Source organism: Dermacentor andersoni, chromosome 4 (assembly GCF_023375885.2).
Source record: "Dermacentor andersoni chromosome 4, qqDerAnde1_hic_scaffold, whole genome shotgun sequence".
NCBI classification, from domain to species: domain Eukaryota; kingdom Metazoa; phylum Arthropoda; class Arachnida; order Ixodida; family Ixodidae; genus Dermacentor; species Dermacentor andersoni.
The window spans coordinates 155,646,426-155,667,135 of NC_092817.1; the positions used below are offsets into that span (position 1 = coordinate 155,646,426).

Sequence of the window (20,710 nt, forward strand, 5' to 3'; positions counted from 1 at the left end):
CATCGCCAAGCAAGCTGCTCGTCGTCTTAGCAACTCGAGTCGATATGCTCTCACGCGTCATTGAATCCACTGGTTTCCCGCTCACGTAGGGTTGGTTGAGGGTGCTCCCCCGAACCTCAATGAGTCTGCTCACGAGGTTTCGCGTGACCTCACCGACCGCGCTTCCAAGCAAGAAGCGCCGACTCCCCTCCTCCCTACGGCCACAGGGACGCTCCCGCTACTCATCATCATCATCATCATCATCATCAGCCTGGTTATGCCCACTGCAGGGCAAAGGCCTCTCCCATACTTCTCCAGCTACCCCGGTCATGTACTAATTGTGGCCATGCTGTCCCTGCAAACTTCTTAATCTCATCCGCCCACCTAACTTTCTGCCGCCCTCTGCTACGCTTTCCTTCCCTTGGAATCCATTCCGTAACTCTTAATGACCATCGGTTATCTTCCCTCCTCATTACGTGTCCTGCCCATGCCCATTTCTTTTTCTTGATTTCAACTGAGATATCATTAACTCGCGTTTGTTCCCTCACCCAATCTGCTCTTTTCTGATCCCTTAACGTTATACCAATCATTCTTCTTTCCATAGCTCGTTGCGTCGTTCTCAATTTAAGTAGAACCCTTTTCGTAAGCCCGCTACTCACAACGACATTATTAAATTCTTGTACATCTCTAGAAGGGTCTTTCCACCCCCTCACCCCAAGTTGAATAGGGCGCAAGCCGTTTCGCTTGGACTTCTGCAGACCAGCACGTATCCGTGTCTGTCCGTTCTCCACTAGGCTTACCCGGACGTGTATCGCGACGACGCCTGCCCCTCCTGCGGGCAGACCTCCACTCTAGCGCACATGCTCTGGGAGTGCGGGTCGACATGCCCCAAGTTCATCAAGGAGGAGTGGGACTCGCTTCTGCGTAGCCCCGCTCTAGAAAAGCAAATCCTGGCTGTCCGGCCAGCCCGCAATCGGGCCGGTGGGCTAGACCTGCCGGTCCCGACCTGGGACTAGCCGGGTGCGCGACGAGTTCGCGTCCTCGCCGGACCTGCAATAAAGTTTCTTCACTAACTCACTCAATAATCACGCGTTCGTGATCGCTGTCTTCTTCCACAGCCGGCTCCGTTGTCGCTCATTATACGAGCGTAGAATTTCACTTCTCTTCGGTCGCCGTAATGGGGAGGCCGCGTTCGCGGTAGAATGAGCCATTGCTTACAGGGGTATGAGCCATTCACTGTCTTACGTGACGGACAGATTCAAATTTCGTTCTATTCTGTCGTAGTAACGGGGAGGCCGTAGCGGAGGTATGAGCCGCTACTTAGGTGGGTATGAGCCATTCATTGTCTTACGTGACGAACACGTTTAATAACAGAGCTGACACGCGAATATGTTTGCGTGCCTGTCGTCACAATGACCACCCATCAGGAGAATAAGTATATTCCGACCTTTGTTGAAAATTATGTGCTACCTCTGTGTCGTGCGCTAAACAGCTTCGCTGGCCATCCACCTTCACAGAGTGCAATGGCTGATGATATTTTTTGCACTCATTTTGTAGGCTCATTAGGTGGCGCCACCTCCTCCCCATTGACTGCGCCGTAACGTGCCCAACGACGCACGCAATACGCACATCTTTACTCACACAGAACGGTGAGACCGCCGTGGTATCGAGTGAACGTGCTCAACTCCCCCCCCCCCCCCCCCCGTCCTCCCTCCCTCCCCCCTCCCGGGGGCTCCGGTTCGTTTCCCAGCCAGACCAAAATTTACAAAATTTTCTTTTGGACGGCATTATTTACTTGTGTACAAGAACCGCCCTGAGAAATCTGACGTCAATCGGAGGATTTCTGGACGCGTTTATACTCTTTTCGCCATCGGCCATTTTTGGTACCATGACTCGGTCGCGCCACCGACTACGACGAATTTCCGCGTATTGGGGCATATAATGCATCGTATTTAAAAACGGCTGTAGTTTCCGAGTAAAGCTGTCTTTTACGGCTTCAACCCCATGGCCGTTGAATGATTGCGAATATCCGTGGTAGTGTAGTTGCCAACATGGGGTAGAATCTAAAGTGAAGTTGGGAGCAAGGCAGCAAAACTTATGAACAGCATCGCCCGGTTAGTAGCCAACGCCAGAATGTGGGTTGCGCCATTTCACTAAGGAACAAAAATAAGAGACGGACAAAACTGTGCACATCATCGAAAAGATGGAACCGCTGAAGAACTCAGCACAGCATTAAATTTATCGGATTAATGATAACATATGCGGATCCCACGTACTGTGGCAATCGATGAAAGCGAAGCTTTGTATAGTTTGCTTTGATTAGTAATAAGTAGCGGTGATGTTGACGGCAGATGTGCGATTCTTTTACACGTTTAGTGCAATACGAGAGTTTTGAGTCATCAAACGTTCCTTCGCCTGCACCAATGCTGTTTGTATGCGTAGTACACAAAATATACAGGGAGACGTGTTTGCTTGAGTATTTGTAGTGCGCAGTTGTTCATAACGCTGCGAGGGTTGCGCATTATAATTGTCTCGCATGACACTCGCATCGTGGCAGAGCTGATGAATATAAATTTGAGTTGTGGGGATCCACGTGCTAAAACCAATATTGGAACATGAGGCACGTCGTAGTGGCGGGCTGCGCATTAATTTTGGCACCCTGGTGTACTTTACCACCCGCCTAGGTATAAGTGTTCTAGCGTTTCTCTATTTAGTTCCCGTCAAAATGCGCCTGCCACGGCGAGGATCTACCCTGCGGTGGCATCTGGCAATGCTATAGCCGTCAAACTATCGCGGCTAGCACAGCATGCTTGGATTTGACGGACGACCGCTGCCGTGCTGTCACCTAGACCACAGAGTATTTTAATGCGGCTTTGCTTCTGCACGCCCTGAGTCAGTCGTTCACTGACTTGCAAATTTGCACGGCATTTAAATTTCAGAAGCAGAAGCGTACCGTACCGTACCTTAAGTATGCCCGCGACCACTGTTTTCTTCCCTTCGAGTGTCGTCTTTTCCCTCTCCAGTCATCTCCTGCTGCATAGCAATTACGGGAGAGGCAAGACTGTCATTTACTCGTTTCACGAGTGCGTAGATTTTGCCCATTGTCTGCCTCCTCTCCCCCTCCTCTTTACCATGCTATCTGCCTCCCCTCTGAACTTCCACATTAGTAGAAAGGTAAGCGCTGCTGTTTCTGCAATTATTATTTTGCGGGGGTTACAGATAATTACAACTGTCAACAACTGTCAAGGGGCTAATGCGGTGACGCCCAGGAAGCTATAAAGGGCATTGTACACTTGCAACAGATGGAAGGGTCCAAACAGGTCTCTCTCCACCACGCTCCTGCCATTCATGTTCTCCTCCTGAACCACTCCCGCTACCCCCTCCCGATGGCGCGTGCAAAACAGCCACAGCAGCAGCAGCGGCGGTGGAACAATCGAAAGAAAAAGCAAAAAAAAAACACATCTTTGCATGAATTATTTTATTTCGCATGAAAACAATTCTATGGTGCGGTTCTGGATAAAAAGTGGTGCGCAGCTAACTCGACCGGCCCAAAAGCCCATGAAAGGCATCAAAAGGCTGCTGGCGCTCATATCTGAGTACACAGGTGTGTAGGCGTCAATTTACCAAAATGTATGAAAAGAGACAGGACGTAATACATTTTCTTAATTCAATAAAAGCAAGTAGCCTGTGCACAAGGAAGCGCTTAATTTGTACATGAGCATTATAGACTAGTTAAAGCATTGTTACGATACGAAAAACTGAAGCTTGCCTTTAAAAACGCGTAACTTGAACAGTGGTCACATTTCGCTAGAAAAAGTGGCTGTAGAAAGCGTTCAGCTTTAGCCCGATGTTGCGAAAGATTGAATTTCAATTCTGGTGGTTCACCTGCCCAAACTACGATTTGATTATGAGACACGCCGAGGTGGGGGACTGCGGCCTAATTTAGACCGCCAGGCGAACTTCAACATGTCCCGAATGCACGGGACATTGGGCGTTTTCGAAATTTCACCTCCATTGAATTGCGGCCGCGGCGGCCGGGATTTGATCCCGCGGACTCGTGCATCGCAGCGCTATTACATTGCCGCTAAGCCAACGAGGCAGGTGAGAAGTGAGAATGTTAGCAGGCTTAGTGCAGAGGCTCATTCGGTCCATTCGCCGACGCCAGCTCCCGGCAAACTGTCCAGCCAAGGCCCATATAAGCGAGATGCGTCGTGGTCATTCATCACAGGGCAGGTCGGTGATGTAATTTCAGACGCAGTCTCTGTCACCAGAGAGAAAATGTGCTTCATGGTGTCAGTGTTTGAAGGTAGCGTTCCGAACACGAACATTCACACGATGAGGATGCGAACGCATTGTCGTGTGCCGGCCGTCACATTTATCCAACTGACAACATTTCTTGACGACGTTCTCGAAAGTAGCAGAACTCTTGAATACAAGTAAGAGTAATGAGTTATGCGTCATGTCTTTTAAGTAGATTCGCGGCATATATTTCTATCGGTATACGCTAGTTTCCGTTGCGGATATATTAACCGCAGCGTTGCATACACTGTGAAGAACATAAAAATCCCGCAAGTATCCCTTCGCAAACTTCTGAAATGATGGTCTTGCTTCACGCACGCGAATAACAGTCACATATTCGTATTTCGGCAACTAACTGCAAGTAATTATGTTCTACCGAAAGGTGTACTTGGACTGGTGGTCATTAAATATGACTTTGTATTGTGGTTATCTTTGGGCATATCGTGCTAATGGAGGTCTTTTGCTTGAAAGTGCAAAACCAATTTGTCCATGTGTCCATTTAAATACATAGGCCCATCTCCGCTCGAGTTGCAGCTGCTGCGGTGCGTAATGGAAAATTGCCCGTCAATTTTGCACGAAACCGAGAGGTGAAAACCCAGAACCATCCACAACGGCCTTTCTCCTAGTCGGTGAGCAGTTTCACGACGTTAATTCTTACAAACCAATACGCAATATGTTCCCACTGAACAAAACCTTCCGCGGGGCACGGTAGACGATTATAATAGAAAACGGTTATTATAGCGAACTAAAAAAGGAAAGAAATATTCATGGCTGTCTTTAGGGAAGCATCTGAAAAAGCTGAAATTATTCATCACCGTGCATGCGCTGTCACTACGAAAAGCTCCAAGGATGATAAGACATTTTCACCTAATGGGCGCTAAGAAATATTTGATAAAATATGGACCAGCGTGATATATCGACCTATGCCCGCGACCATAGAGTGTCCGCTTATATTCCTCACCAGGGTCAGCCGATTGCCTAGCTAATAGAGTGGTTCCATCGCACCCCCCACAAAGCCTGCCTGGAGATCATTCTGCCTGTCTAATGCAATCGACGGCGCAGAGGTCAACGTCGTTTAGGGTGCCGATGACGCCTTAGAAGCATCCGACGAGGATGTCACTTGTGACACCGAGTAGAGAGGCGTGGTTAACCGAGTTTATAATAAACATAGGTGCGTCTTATATCGAGTTTTCCGTTCTTCTAAAATATATATGGCTTGACTTAGATTCAAATTTTACCCCTCGACGATTCGAATATAGGAATAGACCTATATTCGAAGTAATATGGCAGTATAACTCGCCTATTTATTACGTCAAAAACTTGGTCGTTTAAAAAGCTTTACATTTTTGTTTACGATGGTTTAGTATGAAGCGTAAATATATTCTAATAGATGTTGCTGATAGCTAATTCACCAGTCACGTGCCGACAGCAATAAAATATAACAACCACCACACGCGACATTGAATACTATCATTGATTCATCATTATATGGAATGGACTAACTATGAATTGTCTCGCAATACACTGTAATTATGACACGTGATTGCGTTGTCGTAATTATTCGCAATCATTTCTTGTTGTTTTTTGTTCCCCTAGAACTACAAAGAAATTGCGGAATGTCCTAAAACGCCTTATCCAATCGCAAGAGGCTTTGCACGTACCAGTGAGATTGGACGAAAAGCAGTTTCCTAGGAAATGGTGCGACGCAGAAGCTTATGTTTGCGCCGTTCGCCAAATAAAGCTTCTCCCATAAGTGTTGACAAGATTCTTATCTCCTCAGGAAATTTTATTGCTTACCGATCGGGGCATGAAAAACCGCTGCCGGTTTTCCTCACCATCGGACAAAAAAAAAAAAAGACCTGAAAATAATGGTAGCGTAGGCTGTAGACACTGCGAAGGGACTTATCAGTCTCGCTCTCACTAAGGGTTGACCAGGAGGCATGCTGACTTTTGCGCAGCTGAGGTGTAGTTGTACGCAAAGAAATAAGTGAGAGCCTTGAGCATGCGCAGTCGTGTCAACGCTCCGAATCCACACGCGTTAACGTGGTCTTCAGCTCCGATGGCGGCAGCAGCGATGTAAAACTTCGCAGCTGGGGCGGTGCTCTTCGCTTCACACAACTGCAAAAATATGAAAGGGTTGTCACTCAGATTACCTATAACAGTCCAAAATATAACAGTTAAAAGGCCAATGTGGTCATTAATATTGTAAAAGTACGGGAAAACCGCCATTGAGTACGAAGTCAGAACTGCCTGTATTTGCGAAATGAAAGGCACACAGGATCGCATTCACTGCGCTGTAGATTATTAACAAGTCACGGCCCGGTTTTGTGTGGACGAAAGTGGTGTTAAGCCAATGCAATTATCCTAATCATTGCATCTGACATTGTTTTACGTAATGTTGCCATAATGTTACAGTGTCAGCAGTACATAAGGAGGTATTCAGTATCATGTATTTGAGAACATAGCTCACCGAATTAATATTTTACTTGATAGACGGTTGAGTCGTGTCGAGCTGCAGTGAAGTTCACTGAACACAAGCTTCAGGTAGCTAATGAGATTGCATGGTCGTTGAGGTGCACAGCACGTTGCCATGAGTCCTTGTTTTTCTTTGAGCCATATGAGGCAAACGTGTATTTCAAACCTCCATACCGAAAACTCATTGTTGTGCTCAATGAGTCAGCGCCAAAGTATCTTGTAAGAGCAAGCGGCTTCTTGCAGTATTTCCACCGGTATTGTGGCACAGAAAAATACCAGGCAAGGCGGAATTAACATTGGTCAGGCGCACATCTTCATTTCCAGAGATAAAAAAGCTGTATACCGGGTGTCCCAGTTAACTTGGACCAAGATTTGAAAAAAAAAAAAAAGCCCTAGAGACATCGTATCGACTGCATAGTAACGGCTCTCGTTTGCACTTACAGTCAGTATTTCTTAATCACGAAGTAATAATTAATAACTGCTTTTAATTAGTGATTTTTTAAATATTGGTTGAATCGCAAACATGTCAAATACAGAGTTGGAGGGCACCTTAGATAACTTTCGAATCAAGCATTATTTCGTGGGGAAGTGTGCCCTGTTGTTTTTCGAAGAGAAAGACAAATCCCGCGAAATACGCAAAATAATAAATAGATGGGCGCTCACGAGACGCTACTCAAGAGCCTCCAAGCAACCTTCGAAAGATATGCGGCTCCATTCGTATAAGGCTTCGTCATGTAGGACGGATCGAAAGGTTTTGCGACATAACTAGCATGGTGCGATAAACGTCTTCATCTGCGGACGAAAAAATTTTTTCCTCCAATATGAGGCGCTCGGGATAGCTTTAACTTCTGCGTATCATGAAACGAAGAAACAAAAGAAATTCAACCATTTTTAGAAAAATTAGTGCACAAAAGAGCACGAGAAAAGAAGGCAGTTCTCGGAAGAACAGCTACTCAGGAGTTTATTTCAATAAGAAATAGACCAAACGCACGTAAGACGTCTCAGCCGCCCATAAATAAACGTCCAAAGGCGCAACTGGTTTAGCCATTTATCCTTTCTGTGTCGAACTCCAAAAAAGAGGCAAAACAAAACAGTTTTTTACCTATTGCTATCCTTGTCGCAAGCTTTTTTTTATCCAAGAATATGGTGGCATTATGATCAGTTTGTATCAATTTGTGCTCGTTTTATTTCCACTTGCCGCGTCAACGCTTAGCTGGGCATCGTACGAAGCCTTCCGCACACAAGCTTTTGCACACGATGCCCTGCGAGCCTTTTGCGTAGCATGGTGGGCATATTTTCAAACTCGGACCAGTTTCTTTTCCATGTTGCAGAAGAAGGGGGAATCTGCAGTGCGCGACAGGCGAGGGAGCTCAAGGGTTGGTTGAAGGAAAGTCCTTGCCACCACGTGCTTCGATCCAGGTGCTTCGCAGACTGCCAAACACCGCGTTTGGCCAAATCTTAGAGACGTGAAAAGGAGACTCATGGCAACAAATAAATCCTGCGGGGAAACTGTTTCATTTTTCAATTTTATCCTTGTTAAAAAAAATAACGAAAAAAAATTCCAAAATTTTCAACGTTGAATTCAACATCTTACATCTCTACTCAGAAGCACAGACTGTCGGTTATCTTCTTTATTGCAGTAGGCCTTTAAGAGATAGACCACAAATGGAACGGAAGAAAAATCGGAGGATTTTTGCGAATTTGAGGAACAAGTCACCATCCGGCCTCGCTCCAGCGTTGTCATTTCCGTCGGAAGTGAAACAATGCGAAACCATCAAAGCGCACTTGAATGCCGCTCAGCGGCCTTTCGAGTTTTGCCCGGTGAGCAATGTTTTGGAGTTTTGAAACGCACTAGTTGTGGAAATAAATTGGTGCGGGTTATCTTTTTGTATAGTTTCCACATTAGCATGTTGGCTGCAGACCGGAATAGTTTGGACGATATTGATGGGAAATCAGGGGCGCCGCATGCCACTGACGTCTTGCGCGATGGGAGACCTAGGAAGCAGGAGCAGCCACGAAGGCCGGCAGGTCTGCGCAGTAGCTAAGCCCAGTGTGGGTGAGAGGGAGAAAGCGGGGCCACAGAGAGACGGCGGCACCCGCACGCGCGCGTCACTCGAGTACCTCGCCGATAACAACCAATGATAAAAAGAATGAGGTACAGCGCGAAATACATAGACTGCGAGAGACGACATAGACTGCGCTCACTTCCAACAATATTTTATTGCGTTGCCACATCGTGTGTAATTATAGAAAAGGGGCATGCGTTGAAAAGGGGTGTTCCAACAAGAAGTCATAGTGCTATGAAACAAATTACTAGCTGACTGAAATATCATGAAATACCAACTAGACCAAATAACCGCCCTAGATTACAACCCATCTCGCCCTGCCGCGTAGCGTCACCGTGACGTCGAGGCGCGCTGGAGACGTGCGTGGGTGCGATTCCCTTTCCCCTCACGCCGCAACACCTGGCGCGCTATAGCTGAAGGTGTTCCGAATCGCCCGCTTTGCAGAGTCGAGGCGGGCTCGTAACGTGGAGTCGCAGCCAAGGGGAAATTTTTCGCCGCTTCACTGCTGCAGACGCCGGCTTTCTGCTCAAACAGTAATTTGATGCTTTCGCATAAAAAAAAAATTATAATTTATCCGGTCTTGTGTCAGATTGCCTCTGCACTTGTTTCAGGAATTATTGTTCTCACAACGTCTGACAGATTGACAAATGGCACGCTTGTTTTATTGCCGCAAAGATTCATGTTGAAACATTTGATACTCCTAGAACGCCAGACGCACTTAGGCACCCTGATGTAAATAATAATTACGCGCCTATTATTTTTACATTATAGCGCACTACATTTCGGCCCTGTATGAAGTGACGCAGTATAGTCTCCTACGCTAATAGAAATGCTGCTGCCGGAATGCGTTGTTGCACGCCGATGTCCTGAAGAAGGGACATTTTGAGAGAAGACATGGGGAGCAGTACATCACGTCGTCGAACCTTGAGACGAAGCGACAAAAATACGAGCAACGGCCAAAGAAACTCCTCAAATCCCGCACTTACTTGGGTGCTTCGTAGGAGCTGACTGCATCTATCTTTCGTGGATTTGGCCTCATGCGGGTTTTGTAGACCAGATGCCCAAGTAGTAACGTCTCGGTTTAACCGAACCGCCAGTTCTTGAAATTCAGTATCAAGCCCGCTTTTTCGATACAATACAGAGCACGACGGAGACGTCTGGCACGGCCACTCAAAAGTGCTGCCGTAAATCACCACATCGTCGAGGGAACACAATCAAATTTTTCATTTAGGTTCTCGGAGGATAGTGTCCATAAATCGTTCGACTGTTGCTGGCGCGTTACAAAGGCTGTACCGCATATCATTAAATTCATCAAGGCCGGATGATGTCACGAAGGCCGTTCTCTCCTTATCGTCTCGATGCATGGGTGTCTGCCAATACCCTGATCGCAAATCCAGTGATGAAAATAGACTGCGGAATATAGGCAATCGGTGATATTATTAATGCTATGGAGCGGGCACGCATTCTTTTTGGTGACTGCGTTTGGTTTCCTGTTTTAAAGAAAGCACCACCACGATCCATATTTTTTTTTTACTGAGGTTTACGGTGTTGCCCAGGGACTACAGGACTCTTGCATTCAAAATTTTTCCGTACCATGTCTTTCACCTGTTCAGCGATTAAAGACCTATCTGTCGAATACACCCGGTTAGACTGTTGCCAAATGGGATGTGCATATCCGATATCAATTCGTTGCTGGCGAGCACGAGAACGTGGGGGTGAGGCCTGCTTGTCATCTTGCGTCTAATCGAACACAGAAAAATGTGCCGGCAAAACGTTTGCGAGAGCGTGGCCCTCATGTGAGGGCAGCTACTACTTAATTCTCTGTAGGACCTGCTCTTCAGAAATACTTCGGTTGGAATAGCTAGTAGGAGAGTGCCCCTCGCTTTGAACTGTAATGGCGCTGTACATGTTTTCGTCAAATTCAGCGAGCTCCATATAGTGCGTGTGAACAACAGGGACGGAATAACAGTTGAAATCCCACAAATTGGAAGTGTCATTCACTAATGTACGCAGATTGCGCGCCACAAGCACATCTTTCTTCGCGCAGCTTGACGAAAATGGATGGATTTGCGATTTAAAAGATAAGAGGTCGGTAGCAGCGACAATGACAGGGACACGTGACAGCGGTCAAGTCGATAGCAGCAGTTTGTTAGAAACACAAAATAGTCTTTCTCTGGCAATGATGCGTCGGCAAGGGTGGAGGGAAGCGCGATATTTAATATAATTTCGTCTGTGCCACAGTTACCGGAAGTACCACCAACCTGAATAAAGTCAATACAAAGGATCACATCATGAGTGCACCACGGCAGTACCAGAAATTGTTTTAAAGCCTCCTCTCATAACACACTTGCAAAACGAACACCAAGAAGAATAAGACAGCGTCCACTAACACCACAAAACGTCACACTATTTTTCCATGGAAACATAATTTTCCGACTCAGCCTTCCTTTGAAATCCCTCTTGACGGAAACGATGGCACTAGTACCCACTAATGAGGTTACAGGCATACTATCAATTAACACACACACTTTGTTCTTCATCTACACAATAGGCAGAGGAGTATTTCGCATACACGCAGATTGTCCGGCAACCTTGCCTCCATCGGCAGCGCCTGCAAGTTTCCCACGGTGGTGGTGGTGAACGGCGCTGGTGACTGGTAACCGTCACACAGGCGACGCGCGACCGACATTGTGCAGTGCGGGGTCAACCATTGGACGCTGAGAATAAACGCGATCTTCCGAATCCTGATTCGTAGTGGCAGCTTTACGAATTCGTTGATTGTATGCCATGTCGTCGGGCAAGGAACGACGACGCTGTCGCAGCCGAACAACCTGACAGTCTGCAGCGCCTGGCATGGCAGAAAATGAGGATACAGCAGATGCATGCTCTTGAGCTTGGAAGGAAGCACAACAAAGCTGTTCGACATCCGCCCCTTTGGTATGTGGTTCAAGTTCTTCGCAGACAATTTGCCTTACAGTTACCGCAAGGTCACAATGAAAACTTTGGTCGTGAAGACTTGCAACCGTTGCAAAATACGCCAACCTCCCTAACATTGTCGTTATACGCCGCAACTTGAAGGTCACGAATGGCAATGCATAATGAGGTTGGAGACCGAGGCGAGACTCTCCCTTCCAAATAAGTAATGGTACACATCCTCGACAATGCCATCGAGAAGGTGCCCAACTTTGTACTCTTCGGACATTCGAGGATTGACCATTTCACATTGCTTCAGGATCGCTTCTATGTATCGAGTAAAGGTCTCACCTGGGACTTCAGCACCCTAAAGCAACGTATGCTCAGACCACTTCCTTTTCGTCATAGAATCTCGAAACACACTTTGAGGTCAGTAACGATGCTGTACCATGTCGTGAAAATATCATCATGGTTCTCGAAGAACACTAGCGCACTGACTGCAAGGAAGAGGATGAAATTGTCTAGCTGAGGCGCAGAGTTCCAGCCGCTGTACTTCGTCAGACGCTTCAGCCATCCCTCCACGTACTCGCATAGTTTTCCACGCGCCGGTTGTGCCTGCCGGAGCAGCGAGAGATGGCTGTGGGTCACCGCTGTGGGACATAGCGATCTCCAGTGGTGTCAGAGGCTGTCGATGGACTTCGGCGTGGAACTTGTTGGAGCAGCACCGTCGTCTTGGTCGACGTACCCGGCGCCTCCAGCTCAAACGGTAATCGTTGCGTTTGATGCTTGTTTATTTACAGGACGAGGCTGAAGCTCATGTTAAAATGGCGTCAATGGGCAGCACAAGGTAACCTCTTCCCCATCTCTCCTGCCTCATGTCATTGCAATATCTTTACTGAGAAAAGGGAACGTTCGGAATGTTAGCGAAAAAATGAATTCTGTTATAAAGGGGCAGCAAGACATTACGCGAATCTTGCTAATTTTAATGAAAATGTCGTCGCTTGTTTCGGTAGTGCGGCGACGCGAACGTAAACAGCCTTAATTCACAGGACATGTGCTGTTGCGCGAACAAAAAGTTTTTATTGATTTAACAATTTAGAACTAGAGAAAGTGGCAAAAGCAACACAAAGTAAGAATGATCCAATTAGAAATCCGTGTCAGGATAGTGAGTATGGTGTAGTTGCATACTACACAAAACTTGGCCAAATCTAAAGCTTGCACGTAGAAATCTCTAACCTATTGTATTGCGTTGGCGGACTCATTGATGCCTACTATCTTGGAAGAAATAGGCGAGCAAAGATCTGTGGCTGGCGCATCAACAAGCCTCGAGAAGTTCGTCAGACTTTGGTCAAATCTTTACTTCATAGCCCCGACTAAGCCACGCATTTTCACGTATGCGGTTAAATCACAACGCCAAATCACTAGCAAGGTGAGCAATAATACCTACCATACCAACAGATGCGAAGACCGATGCTTCTGGCCATGAACGGTCTATAAAAGCTTCATTCGACACTATAAAAGTTTAACCATAAATGTCGCATGGTGCGCAACCTTTTAGAGGCGTGTGACTACGTGTGTCTGGTTTTACAGTGAGGCTCTTGTGCCAATTAACACAGCGGTTTGACAATGAAGCTGCATATGACTAGGACTCCGAGATTTCTCCGTTTCCGTAGCTAAAAACTTAACCAATCACACGAAAAGGCACGCGCCGCGTGTGCCTCTGGGTTCCATGGCCCACCACCAGGTGCAGCGGCGGCGTCGCCCATGCGGGAAATAAAACAAACTAACCGAACAGCTCGTCTTTGGTAATAGTGTTCAGCACACGCGATTCGCGTTAAAGATTACGGATGCATAAGCTGCACTTGTGGGGAAGTGGCAACTGTCGCATACGAAGCAGACAGTGACGTCACAACACTTTCATATGTAAAAAAGGATAAGCCCGCGTACGAAGCGGTTTCATTTATGTTGTGATAGCGCTGTGAAAACGCCACTCAGAACTCCCGAAGTGCAGTGAACATGAGCGGAGAGAGGAAGAGCAATGCCGATATGCGCAGTGTCCTCGTGGTCAAGCTAGGCACGGCGCAGCGGTTGCTACCCCAAGCAAGCCACGCACAATTAGGACGACTGAAGAGCAGTGTGATTATGATGAGCGACGAAAGGAACATCAACGTCAATGTGCACAACGACGTCGTGCTCAGGCTGCGCAGGATTCAGCGCTTCCTGACCAGTGCAAATCACGCATAGTTAGGACGTTTGAAGAACAGCGCGAATATGATGAGCGACGAAAGGAACAGCTACATCAATATACAGATCAGCGTTGTTCTCAGGCTTGAAAGAACTGAATTCAAGGGTACGTCAAATCAGTCTATCGGATCAGGTGATAGCACAGCTTCGCTTTGCAGCCACTTTCACAGCGTGGAATGGAGCCAGCCCCCCCCCCCCCCCCTCCACCCCCGCGGTTACCGTGGTGAAGGTCGACGTTCAGCGGCATGTTCGGTATCAGTGGCAAATTAAAGAACAAAGGTACAAATCCTTGCTTTGAAATGAAAATACCAATTACATAAACTAATGTCTTGCATTTGCATCATTCTATTTGTAGAGCGGACGCCACGGCTGCTGCCGATTGTGGCTTTGATTCCCACCGTCGACGGGCCCCGACCACTTCAAATGGACACAATTGCACAAGCGTAAACCAGCCGGCCGTTAGGCTTCCTCCAATAATGATACGCTTGGGAAAGGAGCGTGCGCGCCCAGTTACCGTCGAAACCCTCGTGAGCGCAACAAAAAAGAGATTTAGGCTGCTCTCATGGCGACGATTCCCCATATGGCACTCGAAACGCGCCTATTGAGGCGGGTACGCCTTGGGGTTGAGGACAAACAGCACCTCACCATCGTTGAGATCCTTCGATGGCTCAGCACCAGGCAGGGAGCGCGCTTATACCTATTTCACAGGTAGGTGCTCGTCGACAGTACTTGCTTCCCGCAGCCGCGGCGGATTCTCTTCAACAAGGCCGTCTGTGGTTGGACAAGAGGCGTCCACAGACAATTCGAGAAATCTCTTATGCCTCCCTGTCAAGATTGAAGCCCCCAGGAGAAGCGGAGCACCAGACCAGGGCACGTCTGTACGCATTTGAAACCACCGGTGGCTTTTCGGCGGCACTGGGATTTAAACTCAATGTAAGAGGCGGATGCTCTACAGCTAGACCACCACTGTGGTTGTTTAGGCGTTTTTTTTCTGTTTTACGTTACGTTTATACAGTTCAGGCAGCTATTGTTGACGGCATGTTTGTTGCACCGCAGGCAGGGAGGGCGCCCTCAGTAAAAAATGTCAGCCAACTGAACCCTATTACTTGAGAATTCGTTTATATAGATTCCCTGTCATTGATCGATCAGTTGCTGAGATTAACATAGATTTGCGAAATTTTTTTTTGGCTGGCGTTTCTGCCTTGATAATTGTTAACCTATTTTTATAATATTGCTTTTGCCACTTTGTGTTGTACTTCACCGTTTACCCATGCATTACTTATGAGATCAACACATGCCCTGCCGGGGTACCAAATACAACTATGAACGAAGTGCAGCGCAATGACGCATCTATTGAAATTTGCATCGCCCAACGAGCCGCAACATACACCTGTACCCGACCAAACGTACGGAATTTCCTGGAATGTGCAAAATGCTGGAAGCATCGTCATTATTCAAGAACAAAAATACTCCATATTTACTGAGAAATAGCCGATATCAAGGCTTTGTCGGAAGCTCACTTCACAGCGGAAATACAAAATTGATACTGTTTGCAATGAGTAAAAAAAAACGTTTTTGCTGAATGGGGCAGTATATTATTCCTCATTATCTTCATAAAGAAGACTAAATGTCAATTTTGAGACAGCGGTCACTTTTGTCGTTACGTTTTATAAGCCCTCGGGAGGAGCAAATCCAATGGTAGTATATCGTCGCTGCGGTATACTTTCATTACAAAAAACAGGGTAGCTTTAGAATTTTCAAACTGCACATTTCTTTGTAAAGGATGCTATAACGGCGAGCTAGTCAATGTTTTACCTACCCTAGGTTTCGTTAACGCGCTGCCTAAGCACGGTACGCGAGCACTTCCCTGTATCATCAATGCCGAAATGCGACAACTGCCGCCGGCTATTGATTCCAAGAACTCGCGGTCAAAAGGCGAACCACGTAGCCAACGACCAGAACTAGAAGTTGATACTGCACTTCCCCAAGGGCGACAAATGCTCACGGAGTTCAGGTCCATAGTGCAGGTCTAAAATTAAATGAGCGCACATATGTGCTGCTTTCACATTAGAACATGACTTGCCTTTGACCGAAGTGTTTCAGCTGTGTCGAAGGTGAAGAGAAAGCCGAACTGCTTATCGTACCCCACCATCGCCTGGAACGTCTGGTCGATCTTGAATGTCTTGTTGTACCCATGGTTACGACAGGCCTGTCAAAAACCGAAACAGAATTTTCAGTGCAGTTAAATGTTGACCAGTGACAGGAACGTACCGGTTCGCCTGTCATATCGCACGTGCATCAAGGTTTTTATTCTGTGCCTGATGTCACGCTCCGCCGTCTGGCGCCTACAGGTGGTAACCAAGACGTTCGTTGATAACTTGATTTGGCGTCGGCGCCGGTTGCGCGATGTTAATGCATTTGACAGATATACACGTGAAAAGATGTAATTCTCCGAAGTCGACGCTTCTGTCAATTAGGGCAAAATAACGCCCTAGCTCATTTATGTACACTTGTACCGCCAGACTCGACTGAAACTACCTATCCTCAACTTAGCTAAATACGGCGCACGCTGCCAACTTCAGAAAGTGAGGCTTCTTTGAAAGCATTGCGCGCTACGTAGCATCCCTAAGACATATGTAGCAAGTTTCTAGCGTCACTGGAAGAAATTATGTTGCCGATAAATTCCATCCTTTGCAGGAGAAAACATGAGGAAAGAGAACTGTCCCTGTTTACTTTCATAGAGTGGACGCATTAATAATACTATGATTGTGCCCCCATTCAGAGTGCGAAGCCAGAGTATATTTAATGATCATGGAAAAGTGATTCTGACACGCAGTCACTTGGCGCTGCAAGCTATTTTTTAATATCGTATAAAAAATTTTGAGTTTTAGGCTTCACCTTCCATTTAACTTCACTTGGGTAGGCTTTTGGACAAGGTAGCATATGGAACCGAGAACCAGACACGGCTCGACAAAATAAACGCGGACATACGTGGGTGTGCAGGCCATTTTTCATGTCTGTCTGCAGCTTTCGTTACTTTATGCACTGTATTGTTGTTATACATATACGTCTGCGCGATCTCCATTTGCAGGTTTGTCCATTTGTGGTCAGTCAGAGAGGCCACAGGTATAGGCTTCGGGTTAATCGAACCATCTGTGTATTTATGGCACTGAACATTGCTAGACATGAGTAGTTTGTTGAAGGCAAGGTAATATTTTAGCGATAACTCAATAGGCCATGTTTTGTAACCAACGGTTCAATGGCAGCGTTGGTTTGTTGCAATGCCTGGATCCAGTAAATAGCATGTGCTTGCGCTTTGAGCATGTGATCTAACTTGAAAAATTGTTGCCTCTCTGAGACTGCATAATAAATGTATGACAACCACTCCGCGGCAATGATAACTCATCCGAATACGCACAAACCTTCATTATTCCACATTGACATCATTTCAGTACAGACTACAGCAGGTTATAATATAAGTATGATAACATGGACTCGTTTACCAACTGCCTGTTCTTATTATTAACTGTAGAGTAATATATACCATTCAGAGGAACAAAGCAGAGACTGGAAACAGTAACGTCTACTTTCGCTGCACCAGTATATCAATCACTGCCTTCGTTTTCAGGGTCGAGTTTAAGGAGATGCCCAGGCGTTCCAAATTAATTGTGTATTGTCTAAAGAAAACCTTGCCTAGATAATAAGAAAGGCACATCAGAACAAATACAGAGTACCGCACAAAACAACGAAGGTCTGGATCTTATAATAAGAATATACAAAAAGTAGACGTGGACAGATTCACACACTACTGCAAGTAAAACGTTAAGCCTAAGTATAGCAAAAACGCGATCGTCTTTGTTTTTGTATACGATGACAATATAGAAATGCCTCAAACAATGCATCTATAGCATGCACTAAATTGAGATATATAAAGCACGATGTTACGGTTAACGATATGTGAAAAGAGAGCATAGCAGCAGTGATTGGGATGGGATTGGGATGTTTCGTTGTAACGAATAAACAATTTTACGTGGAAATGAAATTGCACGTATAGTTCAAATGTCTCAAGTTGGAGCATCAGAGTTTTAGCCTGCGTTGCTAACGGACACGGCGGCGGGCTTCAAACGTCCCTTGAATCGCTAGAGTAACGCAGTGGGCTGACTGCTCCAGTTGTTGGCTCCCAATCTCACGTAGAGAAACTTCCTATGTTGAAGGCTAAACTACGACGTTGGCATACTCACCCATAAAATGTCTGATGTCTGCTTCGTGAACCCGAGAGGTAATTCATTTGTGCACGGCTTGCCAAGCTGGTAATTCCCGGGCCCGTTGGGGTCGTAGTCTCGGTCCTTTGGCTTATACCAACGACCTTCCATGCCAACGGACACGGCAAACGAAGTAGTTGGTGTCCACGCCGCGGGGTTCACCGTCAAGCTGCTCATGACTTCGGCCTAAGTATTCGAAATAGCAAAGGCAAATGAACACCTCCTAGGCTACAGGTTTAAAAGATCGAGATGTTTAGCCAAAAAACGTACTGGCACGTTGCAACTTCCATATTCGTTGTTTGGACACTCGCATAAAGCAGCGCGTCGATCTTGCAAGAGTATAAATATAGGCTGGTGTCATGTATACATAGTCAATGGCGTACGGAGGCGCACGTAATCACACCGTATGGTGTTCACGGAGCTAATTTATAAGCAGGTGTTCGAGCTGAACTTCAGTGTCTTCATATTCGAGAGGCAAATGAATGAACTCGCTATAATATTTATTGCACACATTAGTGAATGTGTAAAGAAGTTTATCTCCATAATGCCGTCTTAAAATGGGGATATCGATCCCTTGTCTACTCACCCCAGTAGCGAGTGAAGAAGACGAAGCCTTTCAAGACGAAAAGTTCTGCCATTGGGAAATGTGTTCGCGCGACACAGATCAGTGCGCGGACGCCCTTTGCCTGAACAGAGAACCTCCAGGCAACCCTGTCCTAACAGGAATCCTTTCTTGTGTCGAATAGGGAGCAAGCACATCTGAATCCTAGTGTCGACAGAACCTCAAAAATATTATGAGGTCTTACGCGCCGAAACCACTCTCTAACTATAAGGCATGCCACTCTTCACCTTGCACCTACACCTAAGTACACAGGTGTTTTCGCATTTAGCCCCCATGGAAATGCGGCCGCCATGCCCGCGATTCAATCCCGCCACCTCGTGCTCAGCAGCCCAACGCCATAGCCACTGAGCCACCACGGCGCGTCCATACACCTTCAGTAGCGGGCACAAGACGCTTCAGGAACCCACTGCAGCACAGTCTCCAATAACTGATTTTTTTTTTATAGAAAGACAAGCGACTGCGTGTTGTCTCCCGCCATCGTTTGGGCATCGAGACTTTCTGATCCTTCAGAGAGCGATTGTGAATGGCTCTCTTTTGCGCCATTTAAGGAACACTGCTCATGGTTTCAGGAAGGGAAGGGAACAAAGCGGTAAGAAGAGTGCCAAGGTCAAGCTCGCCACAGCAGCCTTGGCTTTGAGCGGTATCTAGGTGGCGCATTTATGCAAATAGTTTTTCTCGGCAAGAAATTATTGTTCCCTTAAAACAACAGAGCTCTTTGCAAGCACCGTGGGAGAACGGACGCGTGTCCATTACCCTTATAGCATCTATCAGGATCAAACGTATTACCATGCTTCCGTCTCTCTTGTGGCCCTACGAAATTACCACTGGTGACCTGGTTGCATGAGGGCTTATAATTGGGAAGTGACTCTGTCCAGTACCTGAGGCCGGAGTCATGAGGTCGAATTCGGCCGTGATGTGGTCTTTCAGCCCGAGGTCACGTGCCTAGAAAAGCCAGTCCTTGTCGGCCAGGCTGCTTAACTTTGGACAACGGACTAAGATACCCACGGGTGCCGACTCCACTAGTCGGTAAGTGAATGACTTTGAAACGCAGGTTGCCGATTCATAGCAAGTTCGCATGAAGGCGACACGTGTGGGAAGAAATGTCGAGGGGGGGGGGGCGCCGCTCCACTTAAGCGATGGTGGAGGAGAGGCACCGGGAGAGGGGAGGTATGGTAGGCATTGTGCTTCGACAACGACGCGCTGTCACGCGGGATTTAACTTGAAATTGATCGGCTTTGGGGGCATCGTCTAGGTTGGCCGCCGGCTCGTAGCTTTGCGTGTGCTGTGTTTTTGCCACTCAGCTAGCTTTGAAGCGATAGACAGCACGAAGGTCACTTTGCTTGCTGCGGCTGCCGCACTTCCTTGCGCAAGCGTTTTGAATACGAGTGCCCGCGGTCATCGAATGGGATTTGTTCATGGTTGCCTGTGAGTGCTCACACCATGCTTAATAATTTAGTTAGTAAGCGAATGTTTGCAAGTGTGCGAGGCCAATAAAACTACGGTCCTTACTTTTTGCAGCTAAATACAAAATTTGGCTAACATAAGAATATGATGATGATGGCGAGATGTGCAATTTTGTTCACTTTAAAGCTAAGTAATTTTGCAAAGTGTTTATACTTATCTGTTACAATTCTCACCACTAATTGTCATGGATATTTTATATATATGCAGTAAATGACTCCTCTTGTGTTGGAGCCTACTGCGAGTAGACAGCGTTATTCTCCGCAGATTTAAAACTCAATAGTGACTCCACTTTTCCGCTACGCTAATCAAAGGCCTACATCGGTGTCCTAGAGCCATCCCCAGAGCATTGCCTATGGTATTGCACTCACATCCAACATAAGGTGCAG

At 46.7% G+C, this 20,710-nt stretch overlaps 1 protein-coding gene across 1 annotated transcript in view; it reads right to left on the reverse strand.

Annotated features, from left to right (window-relative positions):
• Positions 1–5,537: 5,537 nt before the first annotated feature.
• LOC129386506 (uncharacterized) overlaps positions 5,538–20,710 on the reverse strand; it is a 93,922-nt gene continuing 78,749 nt past the window's right edge. Inside the window, exons 10-12 of the mRNA XM_072287553.1 lie at positions 18,218–18,424; positions 16,060–16,185; positions 5,538–6,396 (exon numbers count right to left, since the gene is read on the reverse strand). Coding sequence (XP_072143654.1) covers positions 6,199–6,396; positions 16,060–16,185; positions 18,218–18,424 — 531 coding nt within the window. The 3' untranslated portion in view covers positions 5,538–6,198. The remainder of the gene's footprint in view (positions 6,397–16,059; positions 16,186–18,217; positions 18,425–20,710) is intronic.